We start from the raw sequence: 20,865 nt of genomic DNA, 5'->3' as shown, positions 1-20,865 counted from the left end.
TATTACATCACTCTTCTGCTGCATTTATTTTCAGGCAGAAATGTTTTGCGAATCCTATCTTATGTACACGTATGGACTTCAAACATTTTAATCACATGGTCTGCTGTCAAAACTTATAAATCAATGAGAGATGAGAGGACGAATGAAGCTATGAAAAGCACCTGCTTTTGTCTCTGCTGTTATAGCATTGTCTTTATCCATTAGCCTAGTGGCATAGAGCTCTATCGTTTGATTCCAACAGTCTCACAATGATTGCGTATTTTCCAGTTAGGACAATGGGGTCAAGACACAGTTGTGTTCACACTACGAATGTGATGTGGCCATTTGGGTCCCAGACCACCTCCAAATGTGGTTCAAGTGATCGGATTGCAATGTGTCTTTGAGACACATTTGACCCTGTTCACACCTGTATTTAGCGCTGATCACCCAGGACACATGTTGATGCCAAGTGTGAACAGGGCCATAGTTAGCCTTCTGGACTTTGAATCCACTGATTTGAGTTTAAAACCTCTGTTTAATCTGCAAAGTATTTGTTTAAGGTTCTTTACTGTTGTAGAAACATTGCCTTAAAAGGATATTGTACTTGCACAATGTAGGGTTTTGTACTCCAAATTCTAGTCAAGATGTTTATGAACCTAAGTCTATGAATTTTGGTTCAAGATTTGTAACTCAGTTTGGAAAGTGTTAAACTGAAGCTCTGAAGCTCTGACTCTTGGTTACACGGTGTAATGTTTAGCGCTCTGGACTTTGAATCCTTTGATCTGAGTTCAAATCTTGACAGAAAAAAGAATTCTATGGCAGATTTGTTGAATACAATAAAGCCTTCTGGGCCTCAGCCTTAGCTGAAATAGCTCAGTCAGGAGAGCATTAAATTGAAGCTCCCTGGTTCAATCGTGCTTTATGTATGGTTTAGTAAGCCAAAATTCTAAAGATGAATACAGACCAAGTTTCTGTTTGTTTGGTTCTGCAGTGAATACCTTTTTAATATTTTAACTCCTTACTCTCTGACATTAGCAACTGTTGCTGCCTTGGTTCCATGGTGTAATGGTTAGCACTCTGGACTTTGAATCCAGCGATCCGAGTTCAAATCTCGGTGGAACCTTTAAGCCCAAAGATCTCTGCTTTGTTCCTGGGTTTCAATGGCCGTCTCCCTACTAGTGCATCTTCATGCAACATTAGTGATAAGAGAGACTGTGTGACATTGGTCAGTAGTTTGCAGCATTCTGGGTTCCATGGTGTAATGGTTAGCACTCTTGCCTTTGACTCCAGTGATCTGAGTTGAAATCTTGGTGGAGCCTACATTGGGTTTGCCTTTCCATTGTGTATATACATAAAACAAAAGGAGCTTCTTATCAATGGATTGATAGCTTTTTGCATGGTTTTTATATTTGGTGACCAACTGAAGTGTGGAGTGATGGACACTTTGTGCACATGGGAACAGAAAGTGAAGGGGCTTGCAGCAGAACTGACGTGGGCAATGATAAAGTTTGGTTCTGTCTTCATCTCAAAACTGTAAATGTTTAACTGTAAATAAACATAGGACATCAAACACTATGTGTTAAGTTAGTGATCTAATGTCAAGTAGCAAAAATGTAACCAACATTTTTTTTGTTTTTTGGATCATAAAAATACACAGAAACCTGGTCTTCATTAAAATACATTTAAGTATTAGGTCATAGTATAATTTGAGACGCTTAAATGAACGTTATTGAGTGATTGATGGGAAAAGTGATGTAAGCTTATGTAAATGCTTTGGGAATTAACTTGATAAGGCAAATTGAACAAGAGAGAGAGAGTCTAATACAGTATGTTACTGTCAGTGTGGTATTATAAAGTGATTTGCAACCATGACACTCACTAAAGACAAAGTGGACTCCTGCTTTTGTCCTTTTCTCTCAGCTAGCGCTTGCCTTGTCGGACCTTCTTCTGAAAAGCTACTGCTAGCTAATGTTAGCTCAGTCGCTCGGAGTAGCTATTATCAGCTATTATCATTTGTAGCAGAATTGCTTTTACAGATTTGTCTACTTTTGTGCACCTTGTTAACATACGTAGCATGTCTGATACGGGTGTTCACTGTTCAGTGTGTTTAAGAGTGTGGCTAACTTTCATATCTGGTCATGAAGCGCAAATGAACCACTTTGTACTTCGGTTTAGAAATACAGATTACCTACTGTATGCTATATAATTTATGACAACATTGTGGAAGTGAAGAAGACGATCTTGGTGGAGATAACCTCTGTACAAAGTGCATCCTGTGATTTAAGCTCAGATTAATGAGGACTCAGTGCCAGGAAGACAGAAGTTTGGAGGGGAAAAATCAGACAAATGAAATCCATCTGGTGCTGATTATCAGCACGCAACAGCAGGAAGTCTCTCTGCTAACTTCTCATAGCGAGCTCTAATCTGTTCCAGTGTCGGAGGTAAACAGTGTGCATTTCTGGTTTTTTTTCTTTTTTCTTTTGCTGTCACAGCACCCCATCATGCATGACTAGATGAGGAAGAAGTGATCGTTTGGCACTGTAACAAGAATATAAGAGCCTTATTCAAGCTCCATTGGCTGTCCATTATGTTCTGTATTGACTACAAAGTCCTGCTTATGATATTTAAAGCTCTGTATGGTCTAGCTCCAGTGTATCTTGCTGAGCTCTTGAAACAGTTTAGCCCATCCAGAGCACTTGTTAGGATCTGTGCACGAAGCTGTGCGTGTTGTCACACTAACGAATAGATGTATTTCAAAAAGAATGAAGGCAATCGAAACAAAGCAGACTGAACACTGTGCTCTGCAGAAAACAATCACGATGAGGAACTACAGCGTCAACTTTACAGGTAACCTGATAAAACATTTTAAACATAAACCTCAACATGACAAGATCATTTCTAGCAGCACAAGGCAACAATGAAAATATATAGAATGGAATAAAGTGTTTCATGATGTCCCTGATTGCCTAATATTAAGTATATTACTAATATCAGTACTAGAATCAATACTGGCATAGACAAGTGCCAAAACACATATACTCATAATTGTATTTAAACTTGTACTAATTATTATTATTATTAGTAGTAGTAGTAGTAGTATCATGAACACAGTCTTAAACCTACACAAGTGTTTAATAGTCACAAGAAATTAATCTAAGCAAAGGAGATTTAAACTTTGTGGCTTATATTTCATATTTTAGCATAAAATCACACGGATAAAAATAAGAATTTTCACCATTTGCGTTTAGTTGAATTACTGTCAGTTCCTACACTTCAACTTCTTCCTGAATAAGAGTTACCAGCAGTCTGTGAGGGAAGGGAAGGGGCTAACTAGCGCATGTGGTAGCGCACGTAGCTTCTGGTTTTAATCACACATTATAACAGTTAACCTAATGTTAGCTAGCTTACTGATCTTAAAAGTGAAACTTAAATGATTTAAAGAGGTTTTTACAAATCTGAACATATTCAACATTTTGAGAAAATGACTCCGAGCATGTTAATTTGTTGTTGATGTTTTAGCGAGAGCTGTTCTTCACAGAAATCCTGTACGCTTCTGTGTCTGTGTATATGTGGCCTAGTGAGCTTGTTTCATGGGACTAATCAAAATAATGCTATGCTGATTAGCACAATGATTAGCATCCAACAATGACCAAAATGCTAAAAAAAAAAAAAAACAGTTAGCTAACACCAACATCCCAATAATTATATAGCCTTCAGTAAGGATCATAGTATGTTAGCTCAATTAGCAGTATAGTCCTTGTTAGGTCAGCTAGCATTTTATGCTGCATTTGAATAAAGCTTTTTTCCAGGTTGCTTGTAACTAGGTTAAAACCAAAGAAAATGGCCTCTCAACCCCAAGGAGGGTAGGAATTTCCTTTTGTGTGTCTGGGTTCCATGGTGTAATGGTTAGCACTCTGGACTTTGAATCCAGTGATCCGAGTTCAAATCTCGGTGGAACCTTCTGCAAGAGTTCTTTATTTGCTGTTGTACCAAAAATCCTCTGAAAAGGAGATCTGTGTAAGGGTTTAATCACCAAATTCTAGTCAAGGCCAACGTCTTAGTGGATGAACAGTTGAAGAATGGGCTGATGGACATGCCGTTCACATGCTTACAGAAAGAGAAGGGGCTTGTAGCAGAACTAACATGGGTAATGATGATGGATCTGTCTTCATCTCAAAGCTGTAAATGAGTGATTATTTGCATCTGGCCAGAATAGCTCAGTGTCAGACTGATCCTCTAAAGATCTAAAAATAAATAAATAGACTGATCCTCTACAGATTGATTTATTTGTTTGCTCATTGACACTACACATACGCAGCCGGAAACAGTTGGTCTTGTGCCCGTTGTCCAAAATAGTTCAGTTCAAAGTGTTAAACTGAAGCTTTGCAGCTCCCTGGTTCACGCTTGCTCTATATAGCTCAGTTATGCGGGTGTTATGTTGAACATTTAATGGTCCTTGGTTCAATCCTGTGTTTCAGCAGTGATGACCTTTCTAATGTTGTGACCTCAAAGCCACTGATGTTGGTAATAAGATGAAAATGGGCTAATCTTCCAGTTTTTGGTGAATACAGTAAAGCCTGTTGGTTGCATTAGCTGAAATAACTCAGTAAAAATAACTTAAGTTTTTTTTTCACTGCTGTATAAAAATTCTCTTAAATGGATCTTGCACAATGTAGGGTTTTATATGCCAAATTCTAGTCAAGATGTTGATGACCCACTTCTATGAATTTTGGTTCAAGATGTGGTTCAAGAAGTCCTTGTTTCCATTGTCCAAAATAACTCTATTTGGAGAGCGTTAAACTGAAGCCCTGAAGCTCTCTGGTTCAAGCGTGATTTATGTATGGTTTAATATTATTGCCTAATATTAAGTATATTACTAATATCAGTACTAGAATCAGTACTGGCATAGACAAGTGCCAAAACACATATACTCATAATTGTATTTAAACTTGTACTAATTATTATTATTATTATTATTATTAGTAGTAGTAGTATCATGAACACAGTCTTAAACCTACACAAGTGTTTAATAGTCACAAGAAATTAATCTAAGCAAAGGAGATTTAAACTTTGTGGCTTATATTTCATATTTTAGCATAAAATCACATCCGGACTTATTAGCCATGACACATTTTTTGTTCATATCTATGTAAACATATAAAGCAAAAATAATGCAAGATATGTTAGTAATAGTATGTAGTACTATGTACGATGCACAGTAATTATTTTGCAGTACAATAGCAGAAAAAGATCATATTTATCATATAAATTTAATCTTAATTTATTAGCTAATGATGACTTGGAGGTCGTTGAGCTCAGTAGGATTGTGGATACTTGTTTAATGAGATGAAAAACAAAACACACAACTGCACAAACATACAACTACACAAATGACAGTGTTTAATTGTTGGAATTAAAAAAACCACACAAAGTATCTCAGTTCACAAAAGGGTTTAAACAAACAGTAGCAGAGTGAAGATACGAAACTCATAAAACTCATAATAAGAAAACAAAATGGCTGCAAAATATAGTATGTTCTCCATATTTACAAAAAACAGCAATATATCCATCTCGAGTAATAAAACACATTTAAATTAAAAAAAAAGAACAAAGAAACAGACAGGAAATGTGAATGTGACCATGTTAACAAACACTATTAAGTATGATTTCTGATGGGCCTCCTAATCTCACAGGAATGCATAAAGAAAAATTTATATTATAACATCACTTATGCATATCACTGCCAGCCTAATTATGTCCCGATCTACCCATCATACATACACAGTTTGCCCTGTTATGGCTCAAACTTTTTCCTATATGTCATGTTGTTATAATAAAAAGGGCTGTATTAGGAAGAAGTTGAGCAGAATCCCAGTGAGTGTGTGTGTGTGTGTGTGTTCTCAGTAGACTTCAAAAACAGTGCAGGTTCTTTTACACACACACACAGGAATTGTGATAGCCTATGTCTTTTTTTTTGCATTTAAATGTAATGGTGATGTTTTTCCAATAAGGATTCAGAGAGGGTGTGTGTGTGTGTGTGTTCAGAGAAAAGACACTACTAGTGTGATAGGATACCGAGTGCTCCATCTCTCTCTCTCTCTCTCTATCCGACTCCCACTGCAATTACCTGCAGCACAAGAGGGAAATAGATAAAGGAAGCAAAATACAAACACACACACACACACACACACACAGACACAAAGAGGATAAGTTAAATCTACAGTGAACTGTTTGAGATAAGAATTTTTCCCCCAACAAACAGTTTTCTCAATAAAGTTCAATAAAAGATAAGGACGCACGAGCACAATCATTGCTGTAGGAAGTAACACAATCACCTGTGTGTGTTTTGTGTTGTGATTTAATCACATTATAAACACACTCACGTCTGAAAAATGCTTAGACAGGAATATAATAATAACACGAAGAAAGTGAAGAAGAAAAAGGAAGCTGTTCATTGAACACTGTAATCCTCCATCATCCTGTCAGCTTGTTGTTTTTGTGCATCTCATATTACAGACAGGTTTCTTATCTTTGTGTGTGTGTGTATATATATATATAAACCTCATACTCTAAACTATATACTTATTAAACTGTTTCAGATTAAAGTATGAAAATTTCTCTCTGAAGTTCACCGATGAAGGTTTGAAAGTTTTAATGATGATGTCATAATGGCCTTTACAGCAGCTGACCAATCAGCAGCTTCGATTAAACTCATTATAACTACACACTCATTACAATCACACACTCATTACAATCCTAACACATACTCATTAAAACTACACACGCTCATTATAACTACACATTCATTACAATCCTAACCCACACTCACTACAGTCTTAACACACACTTATTATAACTACACACTCATTACAATCCTAACACACACTCATTACAAATATACACTGTCTTTTTTCTTCCTCTGTTTCTTTCTTTGTACTGTTCTTTCTTTCTTTCTTTCTTTCTATTAAAGAGAAACTTTTTCAGCTGAGACTGGAAAGAAGTAATAGAAGTGCAGACTGTAATCTATAACACACATATTACTCACAGAAGTGTGTTCATGAAGGATGCCTCTGTTTTGAGTCCATGCTGATGTCACTCCCTGCAGGTGAGTATAAAATAATCATATATCTTTCCTTACAGCATTTAAATCAGATGGTTAAAGCTTTACTGCTGATTGAAAAAAAATAGAAGAAAAAACAACAAGAACACAAGCACTAGTCTGAGAACTTAAACACTAGTCAGAAGGCCAGAGAGACTGGGAGCACACAAGAGGTTCCTGAAAGTTCCTGTTTATCGATTTGTGAGAGAATGGCGACGCCTGCTGGCTGTAATTCTACACTGACATCTATTATTGTTCATCCACTAGTCTGATCTTCTATCCTCAGGATGATCACACACAGTACAGTGTAGGAGGAAGTAAGAAATAAACCAGAGTGAGAGATTTTACCTCCTTTTATCATCCATTTCTCAATATCTTCCATTTCCAGCTCCATCACAGAGGGCATGTCGTCTTCAAACATGGGCCTGAAAGCACACACACACACACACACACACACACACACAGAAGACATATTTGGTATTTGGTATATCAGCATTTTATATACTGTAATGGACAAATAAATAAAAATAAACACATTCGAAGTACTAAAGGTAAAAGCGTATGTAGTATGCATCTTTTTTTTTTTTTTTTTTTTTTACATACGTTTAGCGTGTATCTCAAAAGGTGCATGTTGTGCACCTATAAAGCTTTACTCTAAATGACCACTTTACCCATATTTCCAGGTGAAAGATGCATATTAAAGGTACAACAGATGACCCTGATACAGAAAGAAGAGTGTGAGGACTTTTTTTTTTAAAGATAATTAGACACATATGCCTGCAAACTCACACAATGTACAATCTAGCTACATGTCCTGTTTTGATGCCACAAGCAATATTTATGGGAAATGTCACACTTCCTCAAAGCAAGTACTTTTTATAATTGCATCATTTTTAGGGAAACACAGAGAAGTGTTGTGTTTGCGACCACTTCCTGTTTGCCTCATTATTACTTCCTGATTTCTGTGTTCTGTTGTTCCTGATCAGTGCACCTGTGTTGTTTTATATATATGTGTGTGTGTGTGTGTGTGTGTGTGTATTTTTATGTCTGTGTGTTTTGTATAGTTTTGTTATGATGTGTAGTATCATAGTGAATTAGTACAATAGTACAAAAGCTTTCAAATTCGGATGAGTTCAGGATCCCTAAAAAGAAACAGATCCCTAATTTCCTGTAGTAAATGAGATAGTGTAGAGCCACTCAGATATTATTGTGAAATAAACTGATAAACTGAAGAAAAATACACTTACAGTTTGTGTTTTATTTTATTGTAGTGACTGACAGACACTTACATTGGCACTTTCTCTCCATCTTCATCATCCAGATACGGGTCGTCCTTCTCAGGATCTGAAATGAGGAAGAGCATTCTTTCTATAATTCATCATCACTTACTTAGAATTTCCTTAGCTGTTTGTATACGCAGCTGTGACCACACACACACAGACACACAGACACACACACAGACACACACACACACCACTGAACATTTCAGCTGTTTGATGCTTTTAGATATGGGCGCACACACACACACACACACACACACACACACACACACACACACACACACACACACACACTCACACACACACACAAGCATGGGTGCATACAAATCTAATAGATCTCACATCTGACATTTCAACTGTCACACACAGATGTAGATATGGGCACACCCACTCACACACACACAACCATGCACACACACACCCACTCTCACACACACAACCATGCACACACACACACCCACTCTCACACACACAACCATGCACACACACACCCACTCTCACACACACACACCTATAACAGACCTCACATCTAACATTTTAACTGTCGATATGAGATGTAGGTATCGGCACACCCACCCACCCACACATACATGCGCACACACACTCACTCACACACACACACACACACACACACTTTAACGATACTACATCTCACATGCTCTGTTAGACTCACCTAGACCTCTGGCATTGAATTAACTGACATAATACCTATATTTACTGATGAACTCCTACACTGTTAAATGAACACACACACACACACACACACACACACTGTTGAATTAACATTCATGCTTCACACTGGTGCATTAACACTGGTGTGTTCTGTAGTCATGAACCCGAGCTCCACCTCACCGGCTGTGTTTTTGTTCCTCCTCCTGTGTGTGATCACTAATCTGGCCACGACGGCTGCCAGGAGCAGAACGAGGGACATACACACTGCGATGATGATAAAGAAGACCTTCCACTTGTCCTCTTCCTGTTCGTCATCTTCCTGCGTGTTGTTATTTTGCTCTTCATCATCTGGAATAGAATGATGGAGTGTATTATACACTAACACACTCTCACACACAAAAATACAAACCTTACTTACTTTGGTTTTCTAATGTAGTGTTATCAAAGGAGGTGTAGGGTACTGACTTACGCTTCACTTCTATAAAAAAAAAAAAGAAATGTACACCCTGAGATGTGCAGTGAATTATGGGTAACTTCATAACACACAGCATCAATATATAGTTTGTAGATCAATTTTAAGAATATTCTTGTATCATGCGTGTGTTTTGATATTGGGTGAAATAATTCTAGGAGTAAGTGTGAGGTTATTACCTGTGGTCGTGTTGGGTGCTTTTATACGTGTTACATTAGGAATCAGCTTCGTCGTGGCTGCGTTAATGACAACAACAACAACAAAACAAAAAGAGTCACATGCATTCAACTTCCTTAAACACTGTGTGAACTTATAATAGAAAAAATAGAAAAAAAAATGTATAGTGTAGTTTGTGAGGTTTGGATTTTGTCAATATGAACTGCATTTTGTTCATAAACACTACACTTTTGGTGAAGTGCACGTATCAACATGCTAAAACTCAGTGTTAGTTACATAATTATTCAGTTCCATTAATAAGGACCTAAAAGTGTATATACTGAATGTTGTTCTACTTTTGGCTGCTCTGATTAGGGGTTGCCACAGTGGATCATTGATCCGCATGTTTGAGTTGGCACAGGTTTTACACCGGACGCCCTTCCTGACGCAACCCTCCCATTTATCCCGGCTTGGGACCAGCACTGAGAGTGCACTGGCCCCCAGTGGCTGGGTTGGTTCCCTGTCCAGGAATCGAACCCGGGCCGCGAGAACACCGGATCTTCAGCCGCTAGACCACCAGGGTACATCTAAAAGTGTATATATACACTAATAACAGTTGAATATACTCACATATTTCAAATTAGATGCCAGGATTACAGTTTTTGCAAATTTGGTTAGTTCAAATTAGTTCAAAGAGATCAAACTTCTCTTTCTTTTAAATTACGTAAGGAAAATAATCCTTGTGTGAAGATGATTGGTTGTGGGGTCTGTACAAACAAATTGATAAATGCACAAAAATATATTGATTAAATTAGTAGCCAGGCAAAACCTTTATATATATATATATATATATATATATATATATATATATATATATATATATATATATATATATATATATATGTATATATATATATATATATATATATATATATATGTATATATATATATATATATATATATATTTTTTTTTTTTTTTGGATCATCTTAATATATAGAGTAGGATCTAATAGTCTAAGACCACATTGAAAATCTGGGATTTTTTTTTAAAAACTGGAAATAAACAGAAAGTTTTAAAATTCCGAAAATTCTAAAACAGAAAAAGGAAATGTGCAACATCTTAACTATTCACTATTCAAGATGTTGCATAATTTCTAGGTCACTTCTCATAATTTCAAGGCACAATTTAAGTACAAGCAAATTTGTGATGTTGATCATATTTTGTACAAAAGGTCAGATTTTCCATAAGTCTAATCCCTTCCACTGAAGTGTGTGTTCAGACTACACTCCCATGGATTTGATCTAAAATGGATCATTAGGTTTTACATAAACTTGTGGAGTCCATGCCAGCTCGAGTGCACACTGTCATTAAAATCTGTAATGAAAACCTTTGTGTCAAATTTTCTCTAGTGCTCTCAGACTTTTGGACCCCACTGTATTGTGTGTTATTGTCATGGAAATATGATTCATTTAAAGCATTTTTTAAAATTATACTCACACAAATGTTTAAATCCCCTAACATTTTGCTTAAGCATTATTAACAAAGCACAATTACAATGACTGAGTACACATAAGCACAATACAAGTGCTTACAGTAATTGTAAATGTATAAATTAAATTAAGAATTCTTCTTTTATCAAACTCCTTGCACTGGGATTAATTGCTAATTAATTGTATATTATGTATATTGCATCAGTAATGTTATATATATATGTGCAGTAATCAGCTGTGGACTGTGTGACATAATTTGGATGACTGAATTTGCAGAAGTGAGACTATAAAGTTTCTACCACGCCCTTGTTGATTTCCCCTTTGTGTTTTCCCCTCAGTGAGACATTAAGGTTACCACACTGAATAATCGCTAAATTCCTTATTAAAATGGCAAATGAAGTTGTTTATGAGTGTAAAAACATATTGTTTTAAATATTTGATTATCACTCTTTAGATTTTATATACAACAAGTGGCAGAACTTCATTATTTTATTGCACTTTCAAGCTATGTAATTAGCATGCTAGCTAGAGAGTATGCTAGACACCTGTTTGTGGTTTGTCTTCAGTATGTTGTAAGTTGTGAATAGGATAGGTGTGAACTATCCTCCTCTAATTTATTTTGGAACACAGCAAAAAATGATTTTCAGTTAAACATCTGATTAGCTATGTTCAGATTGTGTATATGAGAGCTGATTTTATTCTGCCTGTATACTGTGTACTTTAAATGCCAGCTAGTTAGCATACTGTGCTGAAGAAGCTATGATGCCATGTAACGGATTTACTCACAAATATGCTCCAAAGTAACCTGCGCATATGTTTCAGCACCTCCGGAAAACCATTCCTCCTGGGTGTCAACTGTAAAGCAACATTCACAAGCACTATTTACAGTTAACTCTAGAGAGCAGAGTGCAAGTCTTGTGTTTAAAAATATGATCAACTAAACTACAGTGAAGTAAACTATGATCAGCTAAACTACAATTAACAAAACCATGATTAGCTAAACTATAATTAACTAAATTTGATCAGCTAAACTACACTGAACTAAATAATGACTAGCTAAACTACAGTGAACTAAACTATGACCAATTTAACTATGGTGAACTGAAATATGACTAGCTAAACTACAATTAATGAAACTACAGTGAACTAAACTATGATCAGCTAAACTACAGTGAACTAAACTATGGTCAGCTAAACTACAGTGAACTAAACAATGATTAGCTAAACTACAGTGAACTAAATAAGGATTAGCTAAATTACAGTGAACTAAACTACGATCGGCTAAACTAAAGTGAAATAAACTATGATCAGCTAATCTACAGTGAACTAAACTATGACCAATTTAACTACAGTGAGCTAAACTATGACCAATTTAACTATGGTGAACTAAAATATGACTAGCAAAACTACAATTAATGAAACTATTATTAGCTAAACCACAATTAACTAAACTATGATCAGCTAAACTACAGCGAACTAAATAATGATTAGCTATACTACAGCGAACTATATAACAATCAGCTAAACTACAGTGAACTGAATAAGGATTAGCTAAATTACAGTGAACTAAAGTACAATCAGTTAACTACAGTAAACTATGATCAGCTAAACTACAGCGAACTAAATAAGGATTAGCTATACTACAGCGAACTAAATAATGATTAGCTAAACTACAGTGAACTAAATAACGATTAGCTAAACTACAGTGAACTAAATAATGATTAGCTAAACTACAGCGAACTAAATAATGATTAGCTAAACTACAGCGAACTAAATAATGATTAGCTAAACTACAGCGAACTAAATAATGATTAGCTAAACTACAGCGAACTAAATAATGATTAGCTAAACTACAGCGAACTAAATAATGATTAGCTAAACTACAGCGAACTAAATAATGATTAGCTAAACTACAATGAATTAAACTACGATCAGCTAAACTACAGTGAACTGAATAAGGATTAGCTAAACTACAGTGAACTAAAGTACAATCAGTTAACTACAGTAAACTATGATCAGCTAAACTACAGCGAACTAAATAACGATTAGCTAAACTACAGCGAACTAAATAAGGATTAGCTATACTACAGTGAACTAAAGTACAATCAGTTAACTACAGTAAATAATGATTAGCTGAACTACAGTAAACATCATTATCATCATCTTTGTCACTATAAAGGTAAATTAAAGATATGTGTGGTATTTTATCAAATGAACCACCTTGGTTAATGTGACTCATAAAACAATTTTTTTAAATTTTTGTAGGCTGGAAAGTAAACTGAAAATGAAAAATAATGATACATAAAGAGATAAATTAGGCCAGCACACCCACAGTACACACACACACACACACACTTCTAAGTCTGTCTTTGTGATGTATTTTCCATCGACTTGTGTATTGACATACTACGCCTACATATATACCTTACCCTCCGAAAACAAAAGGAAATGTTTTTTGGGAAATTTATTTAGTTCATGGTGACCAAATCAGTGTGAAATAAATAGAAATATAGTTAAAATGTAATATATTCATAATATTTTAAACATATAATGTAACATAGATGCATTGTATTTAGATTGTAGACTATATATAACCAATAATCCAATATATTTGTGTGTGTGTGTGTGTATATATATATATATATATATATATATATATATATATATATATATATATATATATACACACATTATATATATATATATATATATATATAATTTTATTTTATTTTTTTTACCTGCAATGGTGCTGTTCCATGTTACATTGGTCACTGCAGGAGTGTGTGTTACATTCACTGCTGAATAAAAAAAAATACAGAAAAAAAAAAATACAGAAATGCTTACACATATATCTGCATAACATATCTGAATGTTATGGCTCTACAAACTTTTGGTCATATTGTAACTGGAACTACTGTTAGAGCTGCTGTTGTTGAAAATGAATCAACACCTTCTGACCAATCAGAATGGAGCATTTATAAGCACTGCAGTATAATAAATATGTGTGGAAAAAATGCTTGCACTAATTGTTGACTAGGATACAATTAGTGCAGTGACCAAAATGGTAGCCACAGTTGCATTATGGGTATTCAAGAGTCACTCACAGATCCGTTCTTCAGTGCGTTGTGCTTCTGTTTCTGGAAATCTAGTTCCATTGTCCTTCTTACAGTGAACTGCAGAGTGAAATGTTTATTAGTATGGTACAGAATTAGGGCTGTATGAGCTTCCAGAGCATTTTAGGAAAACACATTCTGAAAAGAAATGTTCTGATTAGCGTGATAAACTGATCATTGTCCATCACAATATGGAGGTTTTTGTTCTTTCGGTTGCCTCTAGTGTCACGTAGTAGTAGTGACTCATGGCAACCTACAAGCACAGAGACGTTTCCACTTGCCTTGGGTTCTTCGTTATTTCTACTGAATGATTCACATCTGTGATATCAGAAGATTAATCAGATAGCAGAGTCTGAAGCCATGTATGTGATAGATGATCTCTCTGTTCAGACTCGGTTTGGTTCAGTTTGGCATAGATGGCCTTCTTTAGTCATCTTTCAAAACCATTTGTCTTCTCTGTCTACATTACTGTCCATAAAAGAGTGTCCTAAAATCTATTCACATAAAATAAACCTACAGCTTACTGGTTAAAGCTGGGCAAAGCTGGATAGAGACAAAGTTTTAAAATGTCCTCTGATTATTTTATAGAAGGAAAACAGGACAACAAAGATATCTAGACCAGCGGTTCTCCAAGTGGGGTTTGAGAGAGTCCCAGGGCGTCTGTGAAGTACAGACAATCCGATTTTCTCAATTTTTACAATCACAGTGATGGAAACTCACAATCTACCATGATTAAAGTTATTATACATATTTATTAATTGAGGTCTTAGAGTTATTAGCCTGTTTGAGTTGACTGTTAAAAATCCTTCCTTGTACAAATAACCATGGAAGATACGAAGAACATGATAAAAACAAACAAACAATGCATTAAGCCATGGCCTTAGCAGATGTGTATAAAGTCGCTGAGAAAACCCGTCTGGAAAACTGACTTCTGTTTGTGTTTGGATGTGCCTCCTGTTAGTCATTTTATAGGCACAATAGTCTAAGGGCCGCCGTAGATCGTGGGGGCGGAGCTTTGTGAATATGGGCAGGAATCATTCAAATGTCAAATGCATCAAATCCTTAGAGGCCTAATCTTGAAAAAAAGAGACAAATCTGACCTTTAATGTAAAATCCAAACCTCGTTAACTCAAAAACAAGTTGACCTGTAAATAACGTCAGCTTCCTGTGTTCTATGTTTGGAAAGTTCAGGAATAAAACGCTATGTAACTCCAGTAAAAAGCATAAAAAGTACTGTACACGGTTAAATAATGAGTGTAATCCTCGAATAGTTTTGATTATTTTACAGTTAATGCGGTATTTGGTTACAAAACGTTTGAGAACCCCTGTTCTAGTTGTCTTAAGATTGAAATATTATATGGTATTCTTTAAAAAAAAAAAAAAAAGACACATCTGAGACATATTTCAGAAAATTCTGCAATGTGAAGATACAAGTTTCTAAATAAAAAAAATACTGAATATAAAATGCAACAGACGATAAAAAACTGAATCAAATCCTTATTTAACGTGACCCCACTATGCTTGTGCGAGAGTGATTAAGGAGGTTTAAGGAGAGTAACTACCTTAATATTCATTTATATGGATATCCAGGTATATAGTAAATATAAAATGAAGCAGAACTAGTGCTAAAAAATCAAATCACTATGAGAATGAGAATCTTTTTTAATCATAACATCTTATGTCTTTGTTTCTAATACATCAACCTTTATTTGAAGTATGCTTCTTAGCTCGTAATGGACGTAATTCTGTTTCTATCTCATGACAATCAGACAGCAAGAACAGATTTTGCTCTTTTAGCTATTTTTACCCGCACCAGCTTATCACACCCTTAATCCTACACCAAACCTAGTGCTAATCTCACTTTCAAACATTTCCCCCATCAAAGTGATACACTCCTACATAATACATGCTATTATTGTAGAGGTTTGAATCAGATAACCAGATAACCAGGCCACAGAGAAGGAAATAAACACACATACACCCAATATCTGTGACACATTAGAGAAACCTTTGCATGTTCAGACATCACTATTCAAAATAGGACAGACAGGAAGCTGATCTGTTTGAGCAGAGAGTACAGATGAGCAGTGAGAGAGCTGAACAGACCACAGGACTAAAGCGCCGCTGCATCTCTTTAGATAGAGATGAAGAGAATGCTAAATCCCACTACACCGCTGTCAGCAGGGAGTCGAATGGCATTGTAGGTAATGTACAAAAGCATTAAGCAAAGTGACTAAGACTAAGAAGTTTAAACTAATAGAATTTCATACTAATCATTTTTATTATTAAGGGTTCCTGCAGTGTCTTGATGGCCATGTGACTACTCATATTACCCATAATGCACTGCAAGCATACAATAGCTGCAGAACAACCAGTGATAAATTATCGACATTATCTGTAAAAAAAAAGAACTAGACGTCGATGTGTTTAGTGTCCTTTAGCACTAATCTCATACATTAATTGCACATAAATATTTTCTACTTACATCCTAAATGCTACAACACATAAGATTTGTTCTAACAGGATGTTTCAAGTCTTTATACATTGCAATCTTGGCGATCATGGGATTCCCATAATGCACTGTGAGCAGTAAGTCAGTTCTTAGATATTACATTCGACTGAGTTACAACTACATTACATTACATATAGAGTTCCTGTGTGTTCAGCGTTCCTGCGTAAACCACTAATTAGCCTATTAGCTAGCTGCTGAACAGGCTACAGAAATGCAAATTCAGCACTTTTCAACACTAATTATTAGTGTCCTTTTTTTTTTTGTCTTTTTGTGCGACTTCAGTGTATGTTTTTTAATCTATAATCCCTTATTAGTGTCTTTTTTTTTTTTGTCTTTTTGTGTGACTTCAGTGTATGTTTGTTAATCTATAATCCCTGACCCTTATCATGTGACTCATATGCATGTGTCATCTTGTCTAAGATTCAACAGCATGTCTGAAAGAGCTTTAAAAGGAACAACAGGAGAAGAAAAGAGGTTTGTTGAGGTTTTATACTGTTAGGGAGAATCTACTTGCTAAACTGGATCCAAACATTTCTGAAAAAAGAAACTCAAAGAGAGAAAGCCATGTTTTTGTTAGGGAGGACATGGGAAAAACAGAAATGGAGAAAAAGTTTCTTAAGGAGACTCTTAACTCTGTTCACGCCTGTTAAGAAAAACACAAACAGTTAAAATCAGATTTTTTGGCCTTTTTTGGTATACAAGGAGAAAAGTCTGATTCTAGTCATATTTCTATGTGAAATCAGTTTTCAAGACGTGACTCAGTCTCACTGTTCTGCGCTGAACACATCAACGGACTTCTAAAACACAATCCACTATATGTATGTCTGTTAGAACGAATTTCAGTATTTCAGTATTATTTGTATTTTCAAATCTATTTTCAAGGATATAACAATTATATTTGAATGTTTAACATCACATTCTCTATGTTTAATCTCCTGACTTTTGAACTTTCTCTACAGTTATCTATTTCACTAGCTATTTAGCTAGCACGTAGTCATAAAGTCTTTCACACGAACAAGTCATTTTCCTCCAGTTTAGTAGTTTAAGAACACTGTTGCTAGGCAACTAGCTAGACAAGTATGATCGCAGAGCATAAGCTAGCTAATGACGAGGTTAACGGTTTAGCTGACTAGCACAAATCTGTTAAGTTTTTTATACAAACAATGTAAATACAGACTGATAGTGCACATGAGACGGAAATGTCAGGAGTATCCAAATTTTCCTCAAATGTGTTGATGAATTTCTCAGACAAATTGTAACGATGTTATAATTACACTTAGCATCATTCGCTAACTGAACTTTCATGAGTTCCACCATAATAAAAAACTGCAACATTGAAGGTACGCTCACACGTACAGTGATTTTACACTGCAAGTCACCAATCGCTGTACTATGAAGTTGCCAGTAGGCGTTCCTACTACTGGTTGCCATAGTAACCTTTATCAGTGGGTGGCGCAAATAGCATTCCAGTTTTGACAACAAACCAGTCTTCTTGCCACTAAAATTAAACATTCTGGATGGAGAGTGTTTGTATATAAAATTCGCCAATGTATATATGCATCATATCATATATATAGATGAAGGAGAAGCAGTGCGTGCTCTTCGCCTTTGCGGCCATCTATCTGCGGCGAAAGCGCAAGCGCCAATTAGCGTAGCTTAGCTTATGGCCTTAGTGCATTTAAAGCCACGTGCGCTCTACTGTCTTTACTCTCACCAAGTCGCTCCAAATTCGCATAAAGTTAAACTTTTCTCAACTTTGTCGCCTCGCTGGACACGCCCACATCTAGTCGCCAAAGGTTGCTGTTGAAGTCGCCAGTTCTCACTGAAAATGAATGGTCGAGATGTATGTGTGCACACACCTTGAGTCCCAACTTGGAACTAGCAGAAAATTTCAACCTCTAGAAGATGTGAATATTACAATAGTGGGCTGTTAACGTGATCTTCTCCTAAATCTAGTCAACACAATGACATGTAGGTGCTGTATATGATTACTTACAGAATGATTAAGTAAACTATTGGTGCCTTCACAAAGTGGAATGTAGACACATTATGTTAGCCAAAGATGTCGTTAAAGAACACTGTTGCTAGGCAACTTTGAAATATGATCCCTCAGGATAAGCTAGCTAAGGACAACATTAACAATTTACTTGACTAGCGCAAAGCTGTTAAGGCTTTTACACTTATTACTGGTAGAAAAGATATTTAGACTTCTAAAATTGGGAGTAGTACAAAAACGAACCGTTCATGTGGAATCTTCTGGAGTTTAAACACAGCTTGGATTATTATTTAAAGTAGAATTAAGTGAATCACAATTAGCTAAACTCCAATTCAAATCATAGTAAACTATGATTAGGTACATTATGATGAACTAAAGTGTCTTTATCTAAATTACAATCAACTAAATTACAATTAATGTGATAGATAGATAGATAGATAGATAGATAGATAGATAGGTAGGTAGGTAGAAACTTTCTTCACACATCTTGTTTTTTCAGTTCTACTATGAAAAATGAAAGAGAGACACAAAGACCCAAAAGGAGAGAGAGAGAAAGAGAGAGAGAGAGAGAGAAATCTTTGACAGTGAGATAAATCTGTTACTCTGTTCACACCTACCAGGCTCAGTCAGACAGGCTGCCAGTGCCAAGATCAACAGCAAAACATCGGGGGTCATTTCCCACAATCCTTTGTGGCAGTAGTGGCCCTTACTCTGGGCAGAGACAGACATAGTGCCATAGCACCAGCCCTCCGTCATGACATCCTGCTTCCTCTTTCAGCTTTGACTCACCTAGAGGAGGAAAAGTCTCTCTCTCTCTCTCTCTCTCTCTCACTCTCTGTGTGTGTCTATGTGTGTGCGGATGTGATGCAATCAGCAGCGAACTTGTTGCTACAGGTCACACTCAGTGTGAAAACAGATTCTTGCAGCTGAAGTATGCAGCCTGACCAAATATGTGTATGTATGTGTGTGTGTGTGTGTGTGTGTGTGTGTGTGTGTGTAAGAAAGAAGAAAGTGCAAAGCAAATGGGGAGTGGTAAAGGCATTAAGCACACCAAGCTGGAGGAGTTACAGCAGCTGTTTCCAGCCGTGTGTGTGTGTGTGTGTGTGTGTGTGTGTTATACTGTAGTACTGTAAAGGAAATACAGCAGTTTCAGAGCATCACACCACCAGGAAGCCGTAAGGTCACAAATCTATCGTCTTGTTCATAACTGCTGTTTTGGAGGAGACACTGAGTGCCATGAGAATGCAATCCAACAAACACTACAGCCGATTTGTAAATTGTGTACTTTTAGTGTGTAGTGTGTTCATGCTGGGAAACTTAGTGCACTGTTAATACCAGGAGGATGTGGATGAGGTGAGAATGGTAAGCATTAAACATGTGCATAAAAACAGCACAAACCTGAGATAAAACTTTATTTATGTAGCTTTCAATTACAATTAAATACCTTGAGGTGCTTTTGCATAAAAAAAAATCCCAAGTATTTGTAAAAGGAATGAATGAGCTAATATAAAAAAAGTGTGTATTAAAAAATAATAAATAAAAACAACCATAAAAGGTAACGATGCTCAGATAAAAGTGACTAATGAGTTATTAACATGAATTAATTATTATGATTGTGTTATAAAGCTGTTACAAATTAAACATACCAAGTAAACATTTAAACAGTCCTATCCTGGGTGTACTCCCGCCTCACCTACACAGTTTCTGGGATATTTTCCAAATTTACTTGCTACCCTGAGCAGAATAAAGTGCTTTCTGATGATGAATGAATGAATAAACTTTGAAACGCTGTGTTGCAAACATTGCATTCCATGCAGGGTGTGTGAAGTGTGGTATTAAACCAAAGGAAGGTGAAATGAAGGCCACATGTTGACGAAGGTTTGTGATTAGCTAGATTTGATCATGTGGATCATTCCAACCAAAGCACACAGGATCCAAGATGAAGATAGATATGAACAAGTAATCTTGATGCTCTTTTATACTTTCTGTGCTAGGACGAGGAGAGTAGAGACAATTGAGTTGGATTGCACCTTACTCGGCTCCTTATCAGGCACGTCCCACTGGATGGAGACACCGGGACAGACCCAGGACTCGC

At 36.0% G+C, this 20,865-nt stretch overlaps 1 protein-coding gene and 2 non-coding genes across 5 annotated transcripts; 2 read left to right on the top strand and 1 right to left on the bottom strand.

Moving 5' to 3' along the window:
- The first annotated feature begins 1,030 nt into the window (after positions 1-1,030).
- trnaq-uug (transfer RNA glutamine (anticodon UUG)) lies at positions 1,031-1,102 on the top strand. Its single transcript has one exon. It is a non-coding gene; the product is annotated as a tRNA-Gln (tRNA).
- Positions 1,103-3,867: 2,765 nt separating this feature from the next.
- Positions 3,868-3,939, top strand: trnaq-uug (transfer RNA glutamine (anticodon UUG)). Its single transcript has one exon. It is a non-coding gene; the product is annotated as a tRNA-Gln (tRNA).
- Positions 3,940-5,356: 1,417 nt separating this feature from the next.
- tmem154 (transmembrane protein 154) lies at positions 5,357-19,685 on the bottom strand. Of its 3 annotated transcripts, none has more exons than XM_026943219.3 (11): positions 19,388-19,685; positions 14,254-14,322; positions 13,888-13,944; positions 11,936-12,004; positions 9,682-9,738; positions 9,449-9,508; positions 9,211-9,378; positions 8,368-8,422; positions 7,427-7,503; positions 7,025-7,078; positions 5,357-6,106 (listed from the first exon to the last, which is right to left on the bottom strand). In XM_026943219.3, the coding sequence occupies exons 1-10, from the start codon at positions 19,524-19,526 to the stop codon at positions 7,035-7,037; spliced, it is 795 nt and encodes a 264-aa protein (XP_026799020.1). In that variant the 5' UTR covers positions 19,527-19,685; the 3' UTR covers positions 5,357-6,106; positions 7,025-7,034. The 3 variants fall into 3 exon arrangements, with proteins under 3 accessions (XP_026799020.1, XP_026799019.1, XP_026799024.1); XM_026943218.3 differs by having other exon boundaries at positions 13,888-13,947; positions 19,388-19,681; XM_026943223.3 differs by lacking the exon at positions 9,449-9,508 and having other exon boundaries at positions 13,888-13,947; positions 19,388-19,683.
- Between the last annotated feature and the right edge of the window lie 1,180 nt (positions 19,686-20,865).

The sequence above is a fragment of the Pangasianodon hypophthalmus genome, chromosome 28 (genome assembly GCF_027358585.1).
Source record: "Pangasianodon hypophthalmus isolate fPanHyp1 chromosome 28, fPanHyp1.pri, whole genome shotgun sequence".
Taxonomy (NCBI): Eukaryota; Metazoa; Chordata; class Actinopteri; order Siluriformes; family Pangasiidae; genus Pangasianodon; species Pangasianodon hypophthalmus.
The sequence above is the reverse complement of the archived record's forward strand: the minus strand, read 5'-3'. Positions and strand labels throughout refer to the sequence as shown.